At 39.3% G+C, this 26098-nt stretch overlaps 1 protein-coding gene across 1 annotated transcript in view; it reads right to left on the bottom strand.

Annotated features, from left to right (window-relative positions):
• The window catches only part of ARHGEF28 (Rho guanine nucleotide exchange factor 28), a 309778-nt gene that overhangs the window by 150564 nt on the left and 133116 nt on the right, over positions 1–26098 (bottom strand). The window contains exons 5-7 of the mRNA XM_025389056.1: positions 8918–9101; positions 6310–6490; positions 2427–2496 (exon numbers count right to left, since the gene is read on the bottom strand). Coding sequence (XP_025244841.1) covers positions 2427–2496; positions 6310–6490; positions 8918–9101 — 435 coding nt within the window. The remainder of the gene's footprint in view (positions 1–2426; positions 2497–6309; positions 6491–8917; positions 9102–26098) is intronic.

The following is a 26098-nucleotide window of genomic DNA, read 5'->3' as shown; positions in this document are numbered from 1 at the left end:
GCTTTCCCTGACCACTCCACTGTCACAGTCTACAGCATGCTAATACACAGAGCTACTTGCAAATATCTCCTGTAGCAATTATCATACCATGCCATGAGAGCTTGTTTTTCTGCCCCAACCTCAAACTGTAAGCCCCTTAAGAACAACTTGGAATTAAAGTACTCCTGTAGACCTCAGTGTTCTAAACTAATTTGAAGGTAGAATACAAGAAGAAAAGTTTGCAAGAGGATTTTTTGAAATCAGAAGTTGATTTTAAAAAAGAAAAAGTAAGGGTAGAGGCTTAAATAAGCAACAAGGTAATATAAAAATGCAGTCAGCATTGCCACAGGCACTTGTAATCAAGAAACTTAGCTCCAAGTTTATCAGAAAGCTAGAAGTAAGAAACCTGATCAGCCACAGGTACAGCAGTAAAAGCGAGCTGAGCCGGGCACTCAGGTGAAGCTGCGTTCCCAATACAAAAAAAGAAAGAGCTTTCTCCTGCAGGTCTTCAAGGAGAAAGCACAAAGTAACCCACCACCTTGTTGGGCAGCAGGGTCAACAGTGGCTCCCTCAACACAGCCAGTAGCAAGTGGCACCCACAGGGGAGAATAGTAAAGGCAATTCCCTGGGGCTCCAAGCAGGTGCAGTCTGAGGAGGAGGCTCAGCTGCTCGGGCTTAACCCAGGAACATATGCAGTCAGGATGGGCCACACAGAGTCAGCAACTCACCAGAAATATGCCTTCTCTAAGATTACTTTTTTTTTTTTTTTTTTTTTTTGAGATGGAGTCTTGCTGTATCACCCAGGCTGGAATGCAGTGGCACCATCTCAGCTCACTGCAACCTCGCCTCCCAGGTTCAAGCAATTCTCTTGTCTCAGCCTCCCAAGTAGCTGGGATTACAGGTGCACACCACCACGCCTTGCTAATTTTTGTATTTTTAGTAAAGACGGGGTTTTGCCATGTTGGTCAGGCTGGTCTTGAACCCCCGACCTCAGGTGATCCACCTGCCTCGGCTTCCCAAAGTGCTGGGATTACAGGCATGAGCCACCATGCCCAGCCGAGACTACTTTTTAACAAACATGCAGGTAAAGAGTTTAAGATCATAGTACCTGACAACATACCTAGAATCCAACTCTTTTGTGAGGCCAGTTAAAAGCAGAATCAAAAGGATTGACCAGCTATTAACATTGGTGGCTTAGGAACAAGGGCCTTGTTGGATTTTTCCTCCTAGCCCCAGCATGAAGCTTGGTGGTTCTCAACCCTATCAGACCTATGCCTTTTACATTAACAGGTATTTTGTGTTGCTCCCTTCACTATCTTGAAATTAAGTTAGTAGATCACATAACTCTACTCCCTAGATACATACAACCTTATCTTTATGTATAATTAAAAATAAAAATCAATACAATATCCTAACTAAAATATGAAGCAAATGGAGAGGAACTGATAAGAAGATAATATGTATTTCAATACATAAAACTTTTGCCCTAACTACCCTAGGAGATGCAATAATGTGGTTAGATTTTTGCAACCACTGGGTTTTGAAAACACACAGTCAGGATTTATTCCAGACAAGAAATACTGGAATATGCAAAAATATGCTTCCTAGAATAAAAACTTCTGTTTATTACTACAACTTACTAAAAGACCAAAATTATTTGCATATGGAAAAGCAGAAGTCACCTGAAATGAAGTAAGAATTGCATGCCTAGATAAACTGTCAAGTTGGGGAAAATGAGGAATGATGATGTCCTGCAAATGAGCTAGGTATTATGCACAAGTGGGGTATCGAATGATTCCATGTGGCACGTTGTGGAATAGAGTAGGAACAATGTAGCATAAAGAATATATCTTCTTTTATGAACTTCCACCACAAGTAGAATCGCACATGCCGTCTCTGAATTACCATCAGAACTGTAAACAGCTGTACAGGACAACTCTTAGTTGCATAGGACTGTACATTGATGAACATCCAGCAGCCCTGGTGCCTCAGTTCTAAATGCCAGTGGTGCCCCCCAACCCTCATGATGACAAAAACTCCATGACTTCCAGACTATCCTTGCTAAGCAAACAGTAGGCGATCCACAAAGGTGGAAGGAACTAAAGAACAAATGGTTGAACGAAGGACTCAATGAATGAACAAACTGAATGAGGAAAACAATCAGAATGTCAAGAGAGCATCCTGAAGATCAGGAATGCGAGAGGACCTGGCCCCGGTCCCAGCAAACAGCACTCAGGACATCCCAGTTACATAGAGAGTGGAAACAAACAGTATACTTCATTTCATGCTGTCCGAGGACCCAGGGGCTTTGCTGTATCCCACACCCCTAACCTTGCCTCTGAGCCCCTTGGTTCCTGGCCAGCTTCACCACACACTTCAATGGACTGGTTAGCTTGTTGATCCGGAGCACTTTCTGGCTGCCCTAAGTGGGAAAGGAGCATGCGTACCTTCTTCAGTTTCTGCACCGCTGGAGGGCATAGCTGTTCTTTCCTCTGGCCTGGTTTCTTGCTCAAAGGCCTAGGAAACAATGGGGGGAAAAACAAGAAAGCACAGAAAACCATTTGAGGTTTCAGATATACAACAAGAGGCAAAAGTCACTATCAACGATCTCAGAGCTAGGAGGTTGGGAAATAGTGGGTGGGTGAAAGCTGCTGGGAGAACATATAGCCAGCACCCCAGGAGGAGGGCGAGCAAAATCAGGAGAAACTCCAAGGCAGGGGCCAAAACTGTCCCTGCCACTAATCTTTTATTGCTTCTGCAGGTCACACCAAGCAGAAGGTTCTCAGGAATATCATGCATGTACCAGAAACAGAACCAAAAATCTTGACGCCAGAAAGAAGGGCTTCTGGTCTGTGCATCTGCCACCTGGAGCAGACCAAATCCACATCCTAAGACACAGGAATCTCAGAGGACCAGGTGAGGGGCTAGGACCATGATCACAAGGAAGATCCAGGATGACCATGGGTCCTGCGCCACAGGTTGGCACACACTGGTGCAGGCTGGCCCTGGGTGAAACTAAGTTGATGAGCCTTCCAAAAGGCTTTAGCAAAAAGTTGCCCTCTTGGGACCATCCGAATTTTCTTTTGACAGATTTGCCACAGCCAGTGAAAATGTGAAGAAACACAGAATTATGTATTGATGTGCTGAATAGTAAACCAGCCCAAGATGGCCCCAGCACAGGTTCTGAAATCAATCATCAGTATACTTGGGCAGGTAATCACATAACTGACATAGGTCTCTTATCCCCTTGGGTGTATCATTAAGACCTGTGGTGCTTCATTCTTTGACTATTTAGGAACAATGCCCTGCAGCCAGAGTAAAAGGAATGTAAAAAATATATACAATTTAGCAAACCCAGAAACAGGCAGGGAGCAACAAGTGCCTGGTCACCCACCCTCCATGGGCTGTTAAGTCACCCCAGCCCCACCTCCAGGACACCGTGTTCTCTCCGAAGGCCCACCATGGAATGAGTGGCTGGACCAGCGCAGGTCCATATTAAGGGGTAGTGAGGAGATGGCTGCATGAGCACCCATGGATGGAAGAGGGGTCACCACACAGGCTCAAGGCCCCATGTGTCTACCTGGGCTGAACCTTAGCCCCGATCCCCCTGTCTTTCAATGAAGAGAGTTGCCAAGCCTGTGTGAGAAAAGAACATCAGGCAATGCTGGTTTCTGATTACACAACAAAACTTGAAATAAGGAAATGCTATTTTCTCTTGAAAATAGAATATATTCAAACTTAATTTTTATCCTTATAAGTAATTTTGAATATACCTTTAAAAACTTAAATTTCCTAGTTGCTTATTAATTTTAGCCAAGCTCTAGAGTAGAATTATCAGCATTCGGATTGTTATGATGAAATAACTAAAAAGTGATTAAAAGACATGGCTACAGTTTGCTTATTATTTAATTTCCTAATATTCTGTCTTTACGGTTTGGATATTTAGCACCACCTTCCATTTTAACATTTAATGTTTATTAGAAACTGTCAGGCCATCACTGTCAACTGAAATACAGTATGAAAGCACCAACCCTTTACAACTCTGAACAAGTATGACTTCTGACTGGGTTCACCTGGAGAGCTCTTATATATCGTAAAGCAAACTCAGGTTTCCACAGCAAGGTTTTACTGTCATTGTTCTACAGGACTACAAATAACTAAGCAATGCCCAAATCCAGAGACTAAACATATCTCCTTGGGGAAGACTGAATATGGGCTGTAGTTCAGTGAGAACAGATCAGTCACTCAAATCAAAGTCACCATCTATAGCTGTCATATCAAAACGGACTTTTAGATAAGATTCAATAAAGCATGAATACTTTTTATACAAAATCTATATGTAATCTCATAATATTTATCATCCAAAGTTGTAAAGCTTTAGTGTGGACAACCTATAAAATAACTATCACCTGCTTACATTTAAAATAATATCTAACCAAGTAATACGCACCACAAAAAATTTAGATAAGAATACAATAGAATCACTTTGTCAGGCAAGTAACAATTAACGTCTTTGGATGTCATAAATAATCTCTCAGCCCTTCCTTCTTGGTTTCTCTGCTCACTAACAGCCATATACCTCAAGAAAGGAAGGAAAAAGAGGGATGTGGAAACTTGAAACATAAGGCCATTCCACTCCACTGATTCTTGTATCAAGTGTTTTTCATAAGATGAAAATCTCATAGAAACCAGAGAACCATCTCCATTTGGCCTTTGTGATTATGAAGTCCACTACAATAAATTATTGAGGTATCTAGATTTACTCATCATAAATCTTCCCCAAGGTCATCAGTATTATCTCAAACATATATGGGAAATCACAGATGTAGCCTAAGACTTTAGAGGATTTTATAATGAAGCAAACATTCAATAGAGTTTGTTCTGTTCTTTTCAGGATAGTCATCAAGTGCCATGCCGCTGTCTGAGCATGTCTTCCGAGGAAAGGCACTTGGCTGAACTCTGTCCCCCTGGAACTGATGCATGGCAAAACCAAGTGTCTGCCCAGCCGGAATAACCACCACTTGGTGCTTTGGTGAGAAACCACAATGATGGCTGAGCGCATGCCACTGCGCCCAGCTAATTTTTGTATTTTTAGTAGAGACGAGGTTTCACCATGTTGGCCAGATTGGTCTCGATTTCCTGACCTCATGATCCACCCACCTCGGCCTCCCAAAGTGCCGGGATTACAGGCATGAGCCACCGTGCCCAGCTGGCTTGAGTAGTTTTAAATGACAAGCATCCTTAAAAGACGACCCTCATTCTGTATATACTGTATGTGATGCTGTATGTCAGAAAATTACAAACCAAATTCCCTAAAACCTAGCAAAGAGAGAAAGATCATACTCTGAAGACCATGTTTTATTTTAACTGTTTAAATAAAACTCTATATGGAGTAAGCCAATAATAATCTTTGTTTGATACATAACATTTTTGGTTTATTTCAATTATATGAATTATATGAATAATTATTTCAATTACATGAAGCAAATATTCTACAAAAGCTGAACCTGTGGTCAATGATAATATTGGGTTTCTAAGTTGACTTTTTACTCTGTAAAGCCTAAATAGTCATAAGACCTGTGCCTTGTGAAGCAATGTGCTTGAGAACACAGGAGGCCACAGGATCTGGTGAGTGTGTCCATTAGACCCCGGAGCACTGCCAACTAGATTGACTCAAGCCCCCTTACTCAAAATAACACTTTGATTAATCATAATTAAAAGATGGAAATATTCTTAGTATTCTTTCAAAATCTACCAAAAAAAAAAAAAAAAACAGAGAGAGAGATAAAGTTGAAATGTTTTAAACCCTGAGATGGGCATGCTATGATAGCACTCAAAGGTGGGGTTTGGACCATGATGGGAAGGGGAAAACCTCTTTGGAAAAGAACTAGGTTTTTACCTGTTTCCATTCAAGTAGAATCTGTACTGGCTTCTGTACTGGATTCTGCACTGGAACAAATGCTTAGCTACATTTGAGCAATACGAAAATGCGGGAGTAGATATTATACATGTAAGATAGCCCTAAATGTAACTGCTTTAGATAATAATTATAATACAATCAATACATTAAGAGAAAATATCCAATATTAAAGTATTAAAAGCCAACTATGGAAAGGCTCAGAAAAGAAAATGAAAATATTATACAAACTACTACAAAATATATAATAATCTTAATTCTACTGATCTAATGCAGTTTCCAATTTCATGTCCCCCAAGGTTTCATTTAAAAAAAAGTCCTACCCCCAAAAAATACTGTTCTCATAATAAGAAATTGATGCCTGCATTCTCTGAAGCATGCATTATTGTATGCCAGGATCACTGTGTACAAACCTTGACAAGAAAGGCTCTATCCCAAAAGTATTTCCGGAAGAGTTTAATATCTGCCTCCAACAAATGCTCAGCTGTGTGGTTAAGGGTCAGGGTCAGCGTTTCCGATGAGTGAATGTAATGCAAGGAGGCTTCTTCACTGAGCTGCACTCGGGAGAAGCTCGGCGACCATCTGCCCTGAAAACTGAAACAATACAAATCAAAACCCACACAGAGCTTCAAAGACACCAGCCCCAGGATCCCAGCACTTAGGATCACTGCCCCGATCTTACAAATCCAACTGGCAAAACGATCCTTGAAAGTCACCTACATGCAATAAATACATAAGATCATGAAAACAGATACTAACACAGCCACCTTTCTTTTTCCACCTAGAGAAGAAGTCTATTGAAAACCACTGACATATACTACATACTTTAAAGGTTTACATAAAGAATGAAATGGTACTGAATTTTAAACATAGTACTTTACCTCAACATTTCATTCTCCTTTTAATCTGAAAAGATGCCTCTCACTTTACCGGGGCTACCTGTAGTAGAACAAATTAGCTGGCAGCCAATGGTTTATTAGGTGATTACTGTGGAAACAGATATGCTCTCCAGGGAACATGGTGAGGTTTGGATGTTATAAACAAGTGAGATATTCATAACACATGGTACCATTGTTGTAAATCCTTTCTTATGCAAATTAAAACATGCACAAATTTGATCATGTTGTATTTCTGAATACACTCATACATAAAGGAACGACATTTCCACCTAAATTCTTGACTATATACTTATTTTCTGTTGTATCTTGGCTGAGAACATTTGTACATTTGTAAATTACATGTAGGCTTCATGGTTAGTATTGCAATATTTTGGATGGCTTATAACATCCTGTAAGAGTAACAGTAAAGAAACCTCAAAGGGAAATATTAATGTTCTTGGATTACAGCACACCTCAACATGTCATTTCCCACCAGATTGTTTCCAGATTCCTCAATTCACAGAACTAGCTCTATGCCCCTTTCCTCTTTTAACATGACCTTATTTTGTTAATGAATGTTTGCTTTACAAAAATATAGTATATTTCCAATGAAGTATATGTTATCTCCATCAGATGGAGTGACAAAAAGAGATCCATAAAGAACAGTTGTACTCTAAGTCTTGGGGGACCTCTCCAAACTCTTGACACTCATTACTGGCAAGGACTCCAGAAGTTTCCAGAAAACAACTCCCCATGCCAGTAACAAGTCACTGAGATGAATGGTCTCTGAACCTGAGCAATAAGGTCATTGCTGTTAATTTAGAATATGGAAGCTCTATTATCATATCACCAGAATTTAGCTTACAGTCTACTTCTAATCCCATCCATGAATGGATTTATTAGACCTAGAAACTTTTTAAACATGTATCGTCTCGTCTTGGACACAGTAAAAAGATATAAAGCTACCAACAGATGAAGTGTGCCTCTAGGACCTCAGTGGAACACAGAACTGTTCACAATGAATGAGTCAAAGGAAGTGTTCTTGCCTTGCCCTTTTTAGCCAAGGAAGTGGGGTCATGTTAAAACAAGGAAAAGGACAATTCCCTCCAGATAGGCTTGCCCCTTGGTTGATGGTCATTTGATCAAATGAGAAAAAAAAAATAAACAAAAAGCTCTGATTTCTACTCTAATGTCCACTTATGTACTACATAACCATAAATTAATTACACGGAGTTCCATGAGCCAAACAAGAAAAGCCAGTCCATCTGAACATGCCACGTAATAATACTGTAATAATATTTAATATTTATGTAGCATTTACTCTAACAATGGTTAATATTTATGTAGCATGTTATAATTTTCAATGTACTTTCCCATTTATACTTTGGTTTTTTACCACGTTAAGTAAAAAAAAAATCACTATATATGAATCCATCTTTCATAAGCTAAGAATAATGACTGACCTGAACCATTCTAAGTAACCAACAATACACTCATTATTCAATGGAAGTGTTGATACCCTCATTAACATAGATAACATTATAGTTTACAAATTATTTTCTTTACACTATTTCATCAGACCATACTGACCATCACATTGGTTAAATCATACCATAGCATTTGTCTGTTATTCATTGATACAAAACAAATTTATATCATTTCAATAAATATTATATGCTGGACATTGTACTAGAGTATTGCAGTGGGTAAAACAGAAATAGTCCTAGACCTCAAATGATTAAGAGATATATATGAAACAAATGATCACATATATAATTATAAATTAATATTACGAATTAGTCATAATGTTACTCATACTTAACACTGTGAATTAATCATAATCATCAAAGAGAATAACACAGAAGGGGGTGACATTTAAGCTGAAATCTAAATGCTAGCATTTCCCCAATTTTTTTTCATTATCACTCATTTCAGAGCCTTTTGAGACCTTTTCTCCTGTCTCACCCTCATGAAACATTAATACCAATATATCTGTTTATATGATCTACGTATGTGCATGAGAGCTAACAGTAAAACATAAACCAACATTAGCTTGTGATTTGGTTATTTCCATTTTTCTATAATGCTTGGCCAACTTTATAGAAATAGATTAAGAGAGAGACTATCAAGTAGCTAAACTCACTTTGTGACATCTTCCACCAGCTTGGAGTGTCCACCACGTAAAGCTAAGTCTAATGGTGTGGCACCATCTTCATTGGGTAAAGCTAAGGCCTGGACTCCCCCCGGGAGACGCAAGAAGAACTGGGAAAGCTTAGCCAGGCCCCATCTCATAGCCAGGTGTAGAAGAGATTCTCTGTGAGAAGATACTGAAGAGGAAAAAACACATACCATATTAATTCCTCCATTTACAAAGTTTGTTTTACACATTTTATCAAAGGGACAATGTATTTAGATATAATAAGAATGTCAGAGTTGGAAGAAATTAACAATGGCACCTAATGGCTATATCTCATTTTACAAATTTGGAGAGTTCAAGAGGTTTGTGAATGGCCAGGTAGGCAGTAGGTGCTGGGGCCAGGTCCGCTCAGCACAGGTAGAGTGTTCTTTCCACCTGCTGCATTACACATTCACGTCCTCTTTCACTAGACATGCAGTGCAGTCATCTAGGGAAGCAGGTTCTAGGAAAGGACCATTCTTTGGAAACAGACACTTGTTGATATGCAAAGAGTTCCTTGAGGAGATCCTGCAGCTCAGGCAGGGAGGCTCTCAGAGGCCAAGGCTGTAGAGGGACCTCCGTTTCCACCCTTTGTCCTCAACGCTGCTCCTCCCCTGATGAGAAGCAGTAACAGAAATGGCTTCATATGGGTCGTTCTCAAACTTCACAGCAGTGCTTTAACCCATCTACTAAATCCCTGAGATTATGTCAATATTGTCAAAGCCACCCCAATGCGCTGCTCAGGAAGCTCGGCCTGTAAGGCCCCTGCACAGAGGGCCCTTGGTCGGTCCGTGTGCGTCAGCTCCACTGTGGTGTTGGCCACTTTCCGTTATCATCTTCCAGGCAGAGGGGTCCTTGAGGTATTTTATTCCCAATACCTAGCATAGTGTCTGGCAAACGAAAGCTATTGAGCATTTGTGGCATTGCATGGCAATTGGCTGTTAAAATCTCTACAGTTTGTGTATGTTTAAATTACTTCGTTTGAATAGTCTGTACATTGAATTGTTCACTTTAAAATGGACACTGAGAACAAAATGACCTACTTCTCCACAGTTTCCTGTCCATATTAACACTATTTTACTATTCCATTATCTTCATTAGCACGATTTTACTATTCCAGGAGCCACTTGCCCAGGCAAATGAATGATTGCTCATTATAGGAACCTTCCGCAAGACTAACCAACTATTCAGTAGAAACCAACAAAATGCACTTTAAACCCTAAAAGCAATCCTAACTACGTTATGATCCTTCCCAAGTCCTGATCAAGCTTCTTCCCTGTCCAACATGCCCCGCCCACCACCATCCCCAACATTAAAAGACCCTTATAAGGCCGGGCATGGTGGTTCATGCCTGTAATCCCAGCACTTTGGGAGGCCAATGTGGGAGAATCACTTGAGCCCAGGAGCTCAAGACCAGCCTGGTGAATGTGGTAAAACCCACTCTCTATAAAAAATACAAAAATTAAACTGGCATGGTGGCACTCGCCTGTGGTTCCAGCTAATCAGCAGGCTGAGGTGGGAGGATCGCTTGAGCCCAGGAGGCAGAGGTTGCAGTGAGTGGAGATTACACCACTGCACTCCAACCTGGGCCACAAAGTGAGGCCCTGTCTCAAAAAAAAAAGACCCTCATTAAGCCAAACTTCAAGTTCTCAGTAAATTCTCACCTCACTGCTCCCCCTTCAAGACACCTCTAAGGCCCTGTGGAGGTTGTGTTCTCCCATACCATAGTAGCCAATAAACTCAACTTTGTCTTACCAGCAGGCTGTGATAATGATGATATTTGGGAAGCCAGGTTTCTACAAAGCTCTAATTTGAAACAATTAGAAGGAAACACTCCACCATGAATGAATGCAAAAAAAAGGCTTACATTTTTAATTGTTTATATATCTATACCTATAGAGATACAGGTATCTAGATCAATGAATGCAAGGCATTATACTTACAATATGTAAATGAACTCATCACAGTGAAACGCCACCAACTTACCAGTATATTTGCTCTATCAGTCATCTGTGTGACACAGAACATATCCCCCCAGTAAAACAACATTCAAAATACCAAAATATCTAAAAACAGACAAGGCAATATATTCCTGCCAGACATTTGTTTAATATACTTGATATCTTCAGCTTTATGAAAATTGAAAGAACTATGTTAGCTATTACAGAACTTATCTTTGACTATTTTATCCTTTAACTTTTGACCATTATACTCCTTTGATTAAAAAGTAAGGTTTTTGTTTTTAGATTCCTAGCAGGGTATCTAAAATGTTGGATAATATTTGCATTTTTCTTCCTTTTTAAGTAATAACCAGGAAGAGACTTGTTAGGATCAGGTAATAAATATACATATGCATACATATGTGCATGTGTACTCCCCAACACAGGAAAACCTGTCAGCATAAGATATTAACCAGGCATACTAGGATGGAATTTCTTTTTTTTTTTTTTTTTTTTTTTTTTTTTTTGAGATGGAGTCGCACTCTGTTGCCCAGGCTGGAATGCAGTGGTGCAATTTTGGCTCACTGCAACCTCTGCCTCCCAGTTTCAAGTGACTCTCCTGCTTCAGCCTCCTGAGTAGCTAGGATTACAAGCACATGCCATTGCCGTCAGCTAATTTTTGTATTTTTAGTAGAGATGGGTTTTCACCATGTTGGCCAGTCTCATCTTGAACTTCTGACCTCAGGTTATCCACCTGCCTTGGCCTCCCAAAGTGCTGGGATTATAGGCATGAGCCACCGTACCTGGCCAGGATGGAATTTCTAAGACATATTTCCTAACCTGGATATAGTGAGAAATATTCCATGGTTGTATGGATTGTAATTTTCTTTCCCCTCCCAAAAAAATGATCAAAAGGGAACATCTAAACCTTTTGTGTCCCCTTTTCAAATTATACCATTGGTAAAGGGAAGCATGGTATCAATGTAAGTAACACTTTCTGCCATGTCTGGTGCAATGCCCTAAATACCATTAAACCTGGAGTGTATTTCACTGTATTCAACCTGACCAACAGTGTGAGTGTGAGCAGATCTGTTTCCTCCACCAGGAGAGCTCTCCAAGCTTGTTCTGGTAATCCAGCTCCCTCTTCTCTCCTTCTGGCTCCATCCTCACATCTTGTTCAATGAGAGAGAACAGTAAACATACAGGCCTGAATGGCTCACTGTTGACTCTCTTTCTGAGAATCTACCCACTTCCCAGGGAGGAGGGAAGGCAGTGGAAGAGAGAATCTTCTGATGTTTAAAGAAAACAAATAGAAACTGACCAAAATGTTGTAAGAGAGAGCTTTCTCATTCGGTATGAAAGTTCAGAGTGCAGAGTAAGGCAAACAGCTTGAAATAGGAAGCATCATGACATATATAAATAATTCTGCTTGTTATAGAGTTTCAGATTTCTTAACATCAGCCAGGAAAACAAATTGTGGAAAGAGGTTATACAATTTGGCAGAGGTGGGAGTGTTTAAAATAATTTCTTTAACTAACTAACTGTCTCTTCCTGTTTGGTTGGTGCCAGGAGTTATTTGAACTAATGTAACCAAAGCAGAATTACTAATAATTGCTCTAATGGCAAACATTAAAAGGTATGACCTATAACATCATGACAGCACGAACACTGAGACACAAAAAGGAACTGAACAGGCTGTGCCATTCAATAAGCCATTCCTTACTGCATAACAGGAGTCCCTCTGACCCAGATAGGAAGGGAGTGCAGACTTTGTGCTTCTCATTCTGCCAGGCATCAGTTTCTTTGCCCATCAAATAAGTCTGTCACAATAAAGATCCAAGGTTCCTAAGAGTGTTCAATCCTGTTCTAACTCTATGGTTATGATCTGCAAAAACAGCACAGGTCAAGAGAGCTTCCAGGCATCTGAAGCACAAGGTTAAGGAATGTCAGACAGTTTGAGTGTTACTAAAGGAAAGTGGTTTTGTTACTGGTCAATTTGGAACCATTATCATATCTACACAAGATCTGGTCATACCTTTCAATTAGCCAAAGGCTTAGCTTGGGAGATTGAAGAATAAATTAACCTTTCAAATGTAGGCTAATTGATCATAGCCAAATGTGCCACTCTGTGGGGCGTATTGATAATAGGGGAGGCTGTACATGTGTAGGGGCAGAGAATATATGGGAAAATATCTGTACCTTCCACTCAATTTTGCCATGAACCTAAAACTGTTCTTAAAAAGTCTATTACAAATAATAAAATAAGTTAAATAATTAATCAAGGTCTCCAGAACTCACAATCACTGCTAGAGGAAATGTAAACTGTTACAACCCCTTTGGAAAACACAGCAACATAACCTAATAAAGTTAGAGAAACTAATGCAAATCCAGTCCACAACAATTCCATTCCTACCTATAAACCCTAGCAAGAAACCATGTAATAAATTATAAATGGTCAAAATTCAAAGTAATCTTAATGTTCATCAAAGGAATAAATTGCAGTGCAATCATACAACAATATTCTAACAATCAAAATGAATTACAGATTAACACAGAAGGAAGTAATGAATATAATGTCAAGGGGGGAAAATCAAGTCACAAAATACACAGGATATGTTTCAATTAATATGAAGTTCAAGAAGAGTAAAAGTTAAAATTATTACTTAGGCATATATACATAGGTTATAACACTATAAAGAAAAGCAAGGAAATGGCTACTATAAAAGTCAGCATAATACCTGTTAGGAAAAAGAGAAGAATGTGATTAGGAAAGGAAAAGGGGTATTTGTACCCCTGGGGTCCATTGCTATGAGTATATCTCTCTGTTTTTCTGTCTCTGTCTCCCTCTGCCTCTCTCTCACACACACATATATATACACATACAGACACAGGATAAATTATTTTTTCTGATATTTGCATGTGTATTAGTCCATTTTCACGCTGCTGATAAAGACATACCTGAGACTGGGCAATTTACAAAAGAAAGAGGTTTAATGGACTTACAGTTCCACGTGGCTAGGGAGGCCTCACACTCATGGTGGAAGGCAAAAGGCACTTCTTACATGGCAGCGGCAAGAGAGAGCTCGTGCAGGGAAGCTCCCATCTTGAAAACCATCCTATCTCATGAGACTCATTCACTATCATGAGAACAGTGCGGAAAAGACCCATCCTCATAATTCAATCACCTCTCACCACGTTCCTCCCATGATACGTGGGAATTGTGGGAGTTATAATTCAAGATGAGGTTTGTGTGAGGACACAGCCAAATCATATCATTCTGCCCCTAGCCCCTCCCAAATTACATTTTAAAACCAATCATGCCTTCCCAGCAGTCCCCCAAAGGCTTAACTCATTTCAGCATTAACTCAAAAGTCCACAGTCCAAAGTCTCATCTGAGACAAGGCAAGCCTCTTCCACCTATGAGCCTGTAAAATCAAAAGCAAGCTAGTTACTTCCTAGATACAATGGGGGTACAGGCATTGGGTAAATACACTCATTCCAAATGGGAGAAATTGGCCAAAACAAAGAGGCTACCGGCCCTATGTAATTCTGAAATTCAGTGGAGCAGTCAAATCTTAAAGCTCCAAAAACAATCTCCTTTGACTCCATGTCTCACATCCAGGTCACACTGATGCAAGAGGTGGATTCCCACGGTCTTGGGCAGTTCTGCTGCTGTGGCTTCGCAGGGTAGAGCCTCCCTCCCAGCTGCTTTCATGAGCTGATGTTGAGTGTCTGTGGCTTTTCCAGGTGCACAGTACAAGCTGTCAGTGGATCTACCATTCTGGGGTCTGGAAGATGGTGGCCCTCTTCTCACAGCTCCACTAGGCAGTGTCCCAGTAGGAACTCTGTGTCGGGGTCCCACCTCATATTTCCCTTCCACACTACCCTAGCAGAGGTTCTCCATGAGAGCCCCACCCCTGCAGCAAACTTCTGTCATGGACATCCAGGCATTTCCATACATCCTTTGAAATCTAGGTGGAGGTTCCCAAACCTCAATTCTTGACTTCTGTGCACTCGCAGGCTCAACACCATTGTGGAAGCTGCCAAGGCTTGAGGTTTGCACCCTTGGAAGCCATGGCCCAAGTTCTGCATTGGCTCCTTTCAGCTACAGCTGGAGCAGCTGGGATGCCAGGCACCAAGTCCCTAGACTGCACAATATGGGAACCCTGGGCCCAGCCCATGAAACGATTTTCTCCTAGGCCTCTGGGACTGTGATGGGAGGGTCTCCCATGAAGACCTCTGACATGCCCTGGAGACATTTCCCCCATTGTCTTGGGGATTAATATTCAGTTCTTCATTACTTATGCACATTTCTGCAGCCAGCTTGAATTTCTCCTCGGAAAATGGGATTTTCTTTTCTATCGCACTGTCAGGCTGCAAATTTTCCAATCTTTTATGCTCTGCTTCCATTATAAAACTGAATGCCTTTAACAACACCCAAGTCATTTCTTGAAGGCTTTGCTGCTTAGAAATTTCTTCCACCAGATGCCCTAAATCATGACTCTCAAGTTCAAAATTCCATGAATCTCTAGAACAGGAGCAAAATGCTGTCAGTCTCTTTGCTAAAATGTAACCTTTGCTCCAGTTCTCAACAAGTTTCTCATTTCCATCTGAGACTATCTCAGCCTGGACTTTATTGTCCATATTGCTATCATCATTTTGGGCAAAGCCATTCAATAAGTCTCTAGGAAGTTCCAAACTTTTGCACATTTTCCTGTCCTCTTCTGAGCCCTCCAAACTGTTCCAACCCCTGCCTGTTACCCAGTTCCAAAGTTGCTTCCACATTTTCAGGTATCCGCTCAGCAGCACCCCACTCTAGTGGTACCAATTTACCATATTAATCCATTTTCATACTACTGATAAAAACATACCTGAGACTGGGCAATTTACAAAAGAGGTTTAATGGACTTACAATTCCATGTGGCTAGGGAGACCTAGCAATCATGGCAGAAGGCAAAAGGCACTTCTTACATGGTGGTGGCAAGAGAGAGAGAGTGTGCAGGGAAACTCCCATTTTAAAAACCATCAGATCTCATGAGACTCATTCACTATCATAAGTACAGTATGGGAAAGACCCACCCCCATAATTCAATCACCTCCCACCAGTTTCTCCCATGACATGTAGGAATTGTGGGAGTTACAATTCAAGATGAGATTTGGGTGGGGACACAGTCAAACCATATCAGCATGTTTTCTTGCTAGGGTTTATAGGTAGGAATGGAATTGCTGTGGAACGGATTTGCTATGAGATACTAGTTTCTCTAAATGTATTAGATAATGCTGCTGTGTTTTCCAAAATGGTTGTAATAACTTACATTTCCTTTAGCAGCGATTGTGAGTTCTGGAGACCTTGGTTAATTATTTAACTTATTTTATTATTTTTTAATAAGACTGATGTTCAAGGTCCTCTCCAGAAAAATTAAATCAGAACTTCTGGGGCAGAGCCAAGGCATCACACTTTTCCAAAGATTCTAAGTGATTCCAATGCAAAGCCAGAGTTGGGATCTGCTAATTTAAATAAATAAGTGGTTAGCAATATGCAAACCTATATCTTCCTTTTATAACACAGCCTACCCAGTCAGCTCTTAATTAAGATCTATTACATATAAGATTTTACCAGAGAACAACAAAAAGAGTTTTCTGTGAGTTTTAAAAGTGATTTTTAATCTACATTACTTACTGCTAAACCAGGAAAGCACTTAAACATTTAGCAAAATATTAAAGCTAAAATGTGATGGATACAATAATCTAGAAGCAAATAATATTTTTCAATACAAGTCAATTCAGAAGTACTTATATTTTTTAGGGCTAAGTAATGTTTCACAACACCTGAGTGGAGCCATTGAAATGTATTCAACACAATACGTTTTTAGAAGACTAATTTTTTAAATTCACATTAAATTCAACTTATTAAAATAAGTTCCATTCTGATTTCCAAAGCCACATATGTATTCATACAGGTCTCAATTTGTTCATCTAAGTCATTCAGTAGACAAACATTGATGAGACCATTATTATCTGTCAGGCCCTGTGGATACAAAGATGGGTGTGGTGGTCCCTGCCCTTGCGAAGCATACAGCTAGCTTACTTTTGTTCAGAATAAAATACAGATACTCTTTGACTCATGATGGAATTATATCTCAATAAACCAGTCATAAGTAGAAAATAGTGTAAGTTGAAAATAGGTGTTTTGTAAATATGGTGGGATGGCCAAACACCAAACATAATATCCAAAAACCACTGGCCACACAATGCACTGTGGAGTATTGACTGATTACTCTTGTGATTGTGTGGCTGGTTGACTGGGAGCCATGGCTCGCCATTACTGTCTAGCATCACAAGAGTATCATACTGCATATGGCTAGCCCAGGAAAAGGTCAAAATTCAAAATTTGAAGTACGCTTTCTACTGAATGTATATTGCTTTCACACCATCAGCTTTTACACAATGATAAAATCAAAATCACAAATCAAACCATCATAAATCAGGTACTGTCTATAAATATCTGGCCCATGAAATCACTATGTGATGAACTACAGCTCTAGGCTTAGTTCATTATTTGTAGCTCTAGACACAAAGAGTGTGAATAGAAGTAAGGAAACTGTCTGGACTACAAGAAAACTAATCTGCATGTTAAATTAATTCAACCTACATCATGTATCATGATATGAAAATTTACAGATATTTATAAAATGCCAAAAATGATGAACAAAAAGTACAATGAAAAAAAAATTATCAAAAATTTATATGGAAAGCAGAAGAGAGAATTTGGCATGGGTATCATACACAATCTTTAAGATGTTTTCAGGATTCTCAATGAGAATGAGAAAGGGGTTGTGCCTTAGAGCATCTTCCATTTACACAGCCTACTCAGAGCTCTGGCATGATAAACAAATCAGCCTTTTATACAGGAGATCAGAGGTTGGTGAGTCCAAGATAGCAATTGCAAATACAAATACACTCATAAGAAAGACATGAAGTCAGGACGTTCTACAGAGCATGAGACCAACATGGTGGGCATGGCTGGATCATAAGCCCAAAAGGTAGAGGTGGAGGACTGAAACAAGCATAATGGCAGATTTTTGCTCCCTAAAACTTCTTTTCTGCTTCAGCACAGTCGAGACACTCATATTACAACCACCCCCGGCTGAAGATCACCTGAAAATAATCTGGGAAAACACCCATCACACACACTTTCATTCCAGAAAATTCACATAGTGATGTATAACACTGGAAGGTACTTCCTGGATTTTGCATCTCATATTGACAAGATATACTTTATTTTAGCTTGTGGAATGAGTACTAAATCAGTTGCAACTTTAAAAAGTCTTTATCAGAATTTCAAGATGGCAACTCAATTTTTGACCTTCACATTCTGGGGATATTTCCAAACTAAATTATGCATGTAGCCACCAGTATAAGACATTAAGAATCCAAATACAACACTGTATGGTGCAAAGGTGGGGATACCAAGGATTCTAAGCTCTGGATTTGAACACATACCAAGCCTTCAGCTAACAGCTAGAATGAAATGGAAAGCCATTTAATTCTCAAGTTTCAAGTTGCTTGATCTGTAAAACGGACATGATATCTGCCCAGCCTACTACCTGGGATTGCGAGGGGGCTGTAATGAAAATAACAAATTGGGACAGGGCTCTCAAGAACTATAAATGCCAGTATTGGGGGGACTAAGCAGTTTTACACATTTCTCTGATCTTTTTAATACAAAAAACTACAATAAACAGTCACTAAATAGATATGTGGTATGTTTGAAAACAATTTTCCTCTGGTTACAATTTAAGGGCATAATTGCAAGGAACTAGCTCCCTGCTTACCGGCACTGTAATTGCATCAGTGTAGCATACCAGATGTGCTATTAAGACAAATGTGCTGTAATCCCATGCTTCGGGGAGCAGGCGGTCATTAGGTGTTGTAAGTAGCAATTATGGCATACCTCCTCCTTTTCAGCCTGTATCGATTTTTCTTCCATTTGTTAATGTTGCTTCAAGGCTGTGATTCAACTCCACCATTCATTCACCCAACAGATATTTGCTGATAGCCAACTGTGTGCAGGCACTCTTCTGCAAGATCTCCCCTTCCACCCCAGACAAGCTAGAATTCTCAGACGCCCTCCCACTTGACTCTCCAGGGACCCTGTTTTGTTTGGGAGACAAATGAAAATACATTGCAGTCTAATTTTATTATTGACAAGCGGAAAAAGTGTGGACTCATCATGCCTCGCAGATGGCGCTTTGAAGTCTGCATTGGTAGTCTGCCTTCAAACACAACCAGGAAACTGGCCATTCACCTACAGCCAGGCAGGGTCCACTCAGTGCCCTTGCACTGGAAGCCAGTGTCTTGTGTCCAAAGTCCCAGATTTAGAAATATTATACTCTTTGGGTATGAGCTACAGCTTCAATGGATAATTTCATCCTTTCCTTCACCAGTAAGGCATAATCCACAAGGGATATTCTGGTGAGACTAGAAGAGGAAGGTAAATGGGATAAACCAAACAGGAAATTGGTATAAAAGGTGCTGCCATATCTTGAGGGAGGAAGGGGAGGTTGGAAAAAAGTCAACCAGGAATACAGATGGGCAACGATTATCCATGAATGAAAAAAAGAAATGAACCTCCACACCACATTTCTTTCATTCTTACTCAGTGTCAGTGACTATAAGGATGTTACCTTTCTTGTTTCTATAAAGAGCTAACCTTTATTCAGCACTTTATATGCATTATCTCATTTAATCCTGACAGTCATTCTATGATGTATATACTATTATTATCCTTATTTTATAGGGGCAGAAACTAACCCTTGACATAATTATGCAATTGCTCAGGCTCACTTAAGTAGTATATGGAACATGAAGGATTTGAACCTAGATTTTTCTACCTCCAAAACTCAAATTCTTAACTATTATGCCTCCTATTATACAAAGGATGGCCTGAATTGGCCTCAACTGCAGTGATATATCTCATGTACTTGTCAAGGAAAAATACATTAAAATCAACAACAAAAAATCAAGACTATAAAAATTAAAAGTTTTGACAAGAAACATAGGAGAGTCATATACTATAAGAACTGGGGACTACTTTTTAAAAATCAGGGATTGACTCATATAATACCATATATACTTGTATCTCCTACTATAAACTGCAGATGGGAAGATGGGAGTAGTGAAGAAAAATTTATACAAGAATAAAAAGCTCAAAATAGATTTTGTTGTTGTTGTTGTTGTTGTTGTTTGAGAGGGAGTCTTGCTTTGTCACCCAGGTTGGAGTGCAGTGGTGCGATCTTGGCTCACCGCAACCTCCATCTCCTGGGTTCATGCAATTCTCCTGCTTCAGCCTCCCAAGTAGCTGGGACTACAGGCATGTGCCACCACGCCTGGCTAATTTTTGTATTTTTAGTAAAGACACGGTTTCACCATATTGGTCAGGCTGGTCTTGAACTCCTGACCTCAAGTGATCCACCCACCTGAGCCTCCCAAACTGCTGGGATTACAGGTGTGAGCCACCACGCCCAGCCTCAAAATAGATTTTTTTAAAGAGGGCAAGAAAAGAGAACCAGCCAGGTGTGGTGGCTCGTGCCTGTAGTCCCAGCTACTCAGAGGCTGAGGTAGGAGGATCGTTTGAGCCCAAAAAAATTACCTAGTTGTGGTGGCACACACCTATAGTCCCAGTTACTCGGGAGGATGAGGAAAGAGAATCACTTGAGCCCAGAAGTCTGAGACCAGCCTGGGCAATACAGTGAGACTCCATCTTAAAAAAAAAAAAAAAAAAGTCAACAAATTGAGAGTGAGGGGAAAATAAGCAGAAGGAACCCGAGCTGAGCGAATTCTAAGGACCCAGGCTAACGCCCGTCACTCATACTTCTTCTCTCCTCCAGATATTGACCTGATGTGTCGCTACTCACAGCACACATACATTCTCATGTCAAACTTGCAAAGTAAAAGCAACTACAGTTATAGGTGTGGAAGAGGACAGTAGGTATGTGGGGACCTAGGGTAGGATTACAGAATATTTTTTGAGGTTTCTATCTATATAGCTTCATCCCCACACCAAGGCTTATATCTGAGAGAGTCAAGACAAGGCCTCTTAAACAACACTGGGCCAAGTAAAGAGGACTTTGCAACAGGATGCACAATTAGTCACTTCCCTAAGAATGTACCATCTTGTCTGACTCCCTGCCTCACTCTGCTCCCCAGATCTCTCCTACCCAACTTTTTCAATCATGGGGATTTTAACCTCCAAACATCGCTAGTTTTAAAACCAGTGTTTTATCTACAAACCAATGCTTCATTTGGTTTGTAGATAAAATAGTACAAGGACAACTGCCAGCATTCAAATCCTATTAAGAAATCTATGAGAATAGCAAAATTTTAAGTTTTTCCTTCAAGGTTATGAAGATATTCCTTGGTTACTGTCATTTTTTAAATTCAGTTTTAATCCCCTGCGTGCAAGCAAAAACTGCTATATGCATCCTGCTACGTTTTAAGAGGAGAAAAGCCCCAGAGGAGGTAAGCCAAGAACGGGACTTCAAAACCTTCTACAGTCCCGAATGCTTTGGGAAGCACATTAGGGTAGGCTGTTGGCTTCCCTTTACATTTTTTGTTCTTGAAAATTATAATTGAGGGAGAGAAAGTGACCTGAATCCAACTCTACGTTCTATTTCCCAGAAGTGAGAGTAAGTGCGTAATTCTCTATTCCAGTATGAGGGCCATTGTGGCCAGACAAAAGTAGGAAGCTTATTTTTTAAGGAAGAGTTTAAGCTGCTGTTTCTTATTGAACATGTAGTACCTTAAACAGAGAATGTGTTCAATAAGAGTTTACCTACTTAAACTGAAAAATGAATTCAAATGATTGGGGGGAGAGGAGTCCTTTTCCTTAGAAGTTTAATTCTATATTAAATTCTTCACTGCCAGAAAACACATTCCTCAAAAATTAAAAACTACAAAAGGAAGGTAAGACAAAGAGGATATTTTAAAATTAAGGATTTAAAACTTCACAAATAATATACATATATATATATATATATATATATATATATATATAGTGCTGAGGATTGTAAAACAATTTTATCAATTTACCATCATAACAAGTGCCATAGGATCTAAAGAACATTCTCTCCACCCCTAGTATTCATCCAGTGAGTTGCCTTAGCAACAGAAAGAGTATACTACCAGCTTGAAATGTCAGAAAAGATGTAGAGATGTTTGTCTGATTAGATACTATCAGAAGTGACAGAAGGCCAGACAGCAATACTGAGTATGTACACAATCCCTTGAAAAATGTCAAGATTTCCAAGAGAAACATACAAAACCCCAGAATCAGTTGTTATCCATAATGTATTGATTTCAAAATTAAAAAACAAAAACCCAGAAACTTGTATTTCCTGTATTTTGTAATAAACCTGTCCTTTATGGGTTTCCTACCCACTGGTGTTTCAGCTAATGTTATTTCAGACTTGTCGTCCAGTACACAGCTTTACAGCAGAGTAACAAAGCTGACATTTCACCTCGTCTGTGGGCCAGCAAGTAAGTCTTATAAATCAGTTTACCCTTCTCTGGTTAGTAAGACCCAGACACAGTGCAGTCATCAGGCCAACCCACAGTGCCAGGCTCTGGGGCCTTGCTCTATTTTCTTTCTATATCTACGGCCAGCAGACAGTATTCAAAGATAAAAACACAAGCCACGCTCCATTTCAATCATTAAACAAATCTTGCTTCCTACTGGCTACAGATCTCTTTTCTCTATTCAAAGAAAGAGAAACAGATATTTTTCTCTGTCAAATATTGCTAGGCCACACATTCCCTTCTCTTGTTGCCTAGAAAGTTCAGGGTATGTGACTTGAAGCAAGATGTGGCTGTCACATAAAATGAGTAGTTCCCATCCACTCTTTTGTAATGAACTGTTAATTCCTATGTAATGGCTTTTCCTGCAGATAAGAAGCAATATTAAAACTGCTTTTTAAACTTCTTAAATGAACACCAAACAATCAAGACACATTTTAAGAACTGCTGGACCAAACATCTACTGTTTCCCAAAAAGCTGCTGAAATTAAAAAAAATAATAAATTTAGGGGAAAAAAAAGAACTGCTAGATAACCCTAACTCTTATAAACTTTCTTCTAAAGTCTTTCGGGCCTCTGCAATTCTTTTCCTTTTCTTTCCATTATGTGTAAAGCATAGAAAAACAAACATTCTCCTACAAAAGGAACCAATTTATGAAGACCCTATTAAGGCAAGAGCAGAGCGTTACACTAACGACCCTTCTCCATAGTAAAGCATCACATTACTTTACCTATACATTACACGTGTGGGCCGTGACAAGGTTTTCTATATTTCCTTTAACTTACTACTCATTATGCTGTGACTTGTACTTGGATTTGTCCTTGCAACTAATGAATCATTTCTCTAATTTCTGGATTCAAGTTTAAATCTGTTGTGGTTGTTATAACTCTGTTGGTGCTATTGCAAGTTAAGGAGTGTACTCTTAATCTGATTTTTGGAATAAATAATTAAAATATTAAATTCTCTAAGCCACCCTCAATGGGTTCTACTAGTTCCACCAGTTGGTTTTCTTTGGGGACAGCTCTCCAACCAACCATAGACCCACAGAATGAGAATGAGAAGCTGATCCTCTAAATACATCAGCTGTGTTTAAGTCCAAAACATTCCTGTAGAAGAGTTCCAAAAGTTCAATTGGCTTACCTTAAAATTTTCTTTCACTCATAGAACCAATTACAAAGGCAGGAGAAAAGCTTAACTCTTAAACTTGACAAAGCAATCTACCAGGCAATGCTTTGTTTTGTTAAATATTTTAATATTTTTTCCCTGCAGATTCAATTCATGGTAGCACCTTTACAAAACCAGGTTTGGCACTTTGTGAGGCCGAGGCAGGTGGATAACTTGAGGTCAGGAGTTCGAGACCAGCCTGGCCAACATGGTGAAACCCCATCTCTACTAAAAATACAAAAATTGGCCAGGCATGGTGGCACACACCTGTAGTCCCAGCTACTCAGGAGGCTGAGGCAGGAGAATCATTTGAACCCAGGAGGCAGAGGTCACAGTGAGCCAAGATCATGCCACTGCACTCCAGCCTGGGCAACAGAGTGAGGCTTCGTCTCAAAATAAATAAATAAATAAACAAACAGGTTTGGTTATTTTTTATGATTGATATAACAAAGAATCCACCTGTTCCATAATGAGCAGAAGAACTTCTGCTTGTTAGGAGACCTTTGATCCTATGAACTACTTTTACCTAGACAACTGGAAGAGTCCAAGTTCATTTTTCAAAATAATAGTAATTTACTCTGGCAAAAAATATCTTGAGTCTTCCAAACTGTTATATATTTGTTTGTAAGTGTAAACATATATGAGAAATATTCTTTATATGACCTCTTTGTTTTTTTAAGGATCTAGGCTTTATTTTTCTCTTAAATTAGAAAACCTAACCAGGACAAGCTCGACCTACTCCGTAGGTTAGGAGAGAAGCTACTGTGTTCACAGGAACGATGCCATCTGTCTTTGCAGATGCCACTTGTGGTCCCCTTGGGTTCTTTACCCACATGGCATCCCCTCACTGGTGCTGGCAAGCTTGGTGCTTGCCAGACATGTCAAGCTACTGGGAACACAAGTAAAGGAAGGTAGTTTGATGGAGCAGGAAGGTCGGGGAGGCTTTCAACTCCAAAGTCATCTGAGCATCAACACATAAAACATCAGAATGTGTTATCCCAGTTAACCTAATTGTCAAAATTATACAAATCTCTGAGAAAAGATTTCTGCCCAAAAAACAAACAAGCAAAAACCTCAAAACAAACAAAAAATTAAATTAAATTGTGAGATTCTGTTGAATAATTACATTACTATTCAATGCTTTACTCCAAATTTGAGCTTCTGAGACCCTGAACAAGGCACTATTATGAATGCTATTTCATAAAAGGAATGGTCATAATTTTATGAACTAGAAATCCAATTTTATTTATGGTCTAAAATTAAATAAAATCTGGGATATTTCCTTTCCTCGAACACATAATGAAGTTGCATTGTGACTAATGACGGGTAAGACACAGGGCTGAAAGAAGGCTCTGCTTTTTGTTACAAGATCCATGCTCCACTCAGACTCTGGCCTTTTTCCAGGTTCCCAGTCCTTCCTCATAACTCTCAATGATTGACAAGGTAAAAAACATGAGAAGTTTATTACAAAATGCAAAGAATACAGTAATGTGTCGCAGAAGGGTTTTGATCACTCTTCCAAGACAAAGTCATTATAGAAATCAATGAATACTCATTCGGTAAGATCTATTTATATTTGAATAAATCATAAATAAATAAACACCAAAAATTTGTAATAAGAGTGAACACTGAGCATTAAAATAATTTTTGGACAAGTACTGGAAGAAATAATTGCTAGGAAAGAAATTGTTTTCCACCTGTGATGCCACTGCCACTAATACATTATAACTTCCAGTGGGTCCAATGTCACAGTTTATTTCTCACATCATTATTACAATTTATCTACCTCAAGACAAGCAATACAAATAAAATATGTATACTAAAAAAGATGTATAAGCACATGAGTTTTTAAACTGCTTAGATTAAAACTCTATTAAATTAAAAGCACAACAAAAAACAAACCCAAACAGCTCAAGATTAGTAGAAGCCCACCAAATGGTTATGAATAGGCAATGAGTCAAAATACATCCATAGAGTATACGTGTGCATTGTAAAAATCTAATATAATCCAGTTAATCTAGGGCATCAATGTTAGTCCTTCACCAAATACTCTTGTTTATTCCCAACTATAAAATGATTAATTTATGTCCAACTACTTAGTTTAGTAAATACAATAAAAACTCCACGTTTTCCTTCTACCTAGTATCTAATACAATTTCTGAAGTACAAAATTAAAACACAGAAGAATTTATATTTCAATCTACTCATCTAACTGCCCAATTTGTTTTTTAATGTGGAATAATTTTGACAGAAATGTACTGATAAATACATCTGTTAAGGCCTACCAATCTAAACTTAGTCATTATCCATATATGAGCCCCTACATACATACATAACAGAACTGAGGTGTGAAAAGGCAGACACAGAGATTTAAACACATGGCTGGCTGAATGAAATCTCATAAGATGGTCATAACTTTCAGATTAAAATTCAGCTTCAAACATGAGCATTAACCCTGTCGCTTGACACT

The sequence above is a fragment of the Theropithecus gelada genome, chromosome 6, assembly GCF_003255815.1.
Source record: "Theropithecus gelada isolate Dixy chromosome 6, Tgel_1.0, whole genome shotgun sequence".
Taxonomy (NCBI): domain Eukaryota; kingdom Metazoa; phylum Chordata; class Mammalia; order Primates; family Cercopithecidae; genus Theropithecus; species Theropithecus gelada.
The sequence above is the reverse complement of the archived record's forward strand: the minus strand, read 5'-3'. Positions and strand labels throughout refer to the sequence as shown.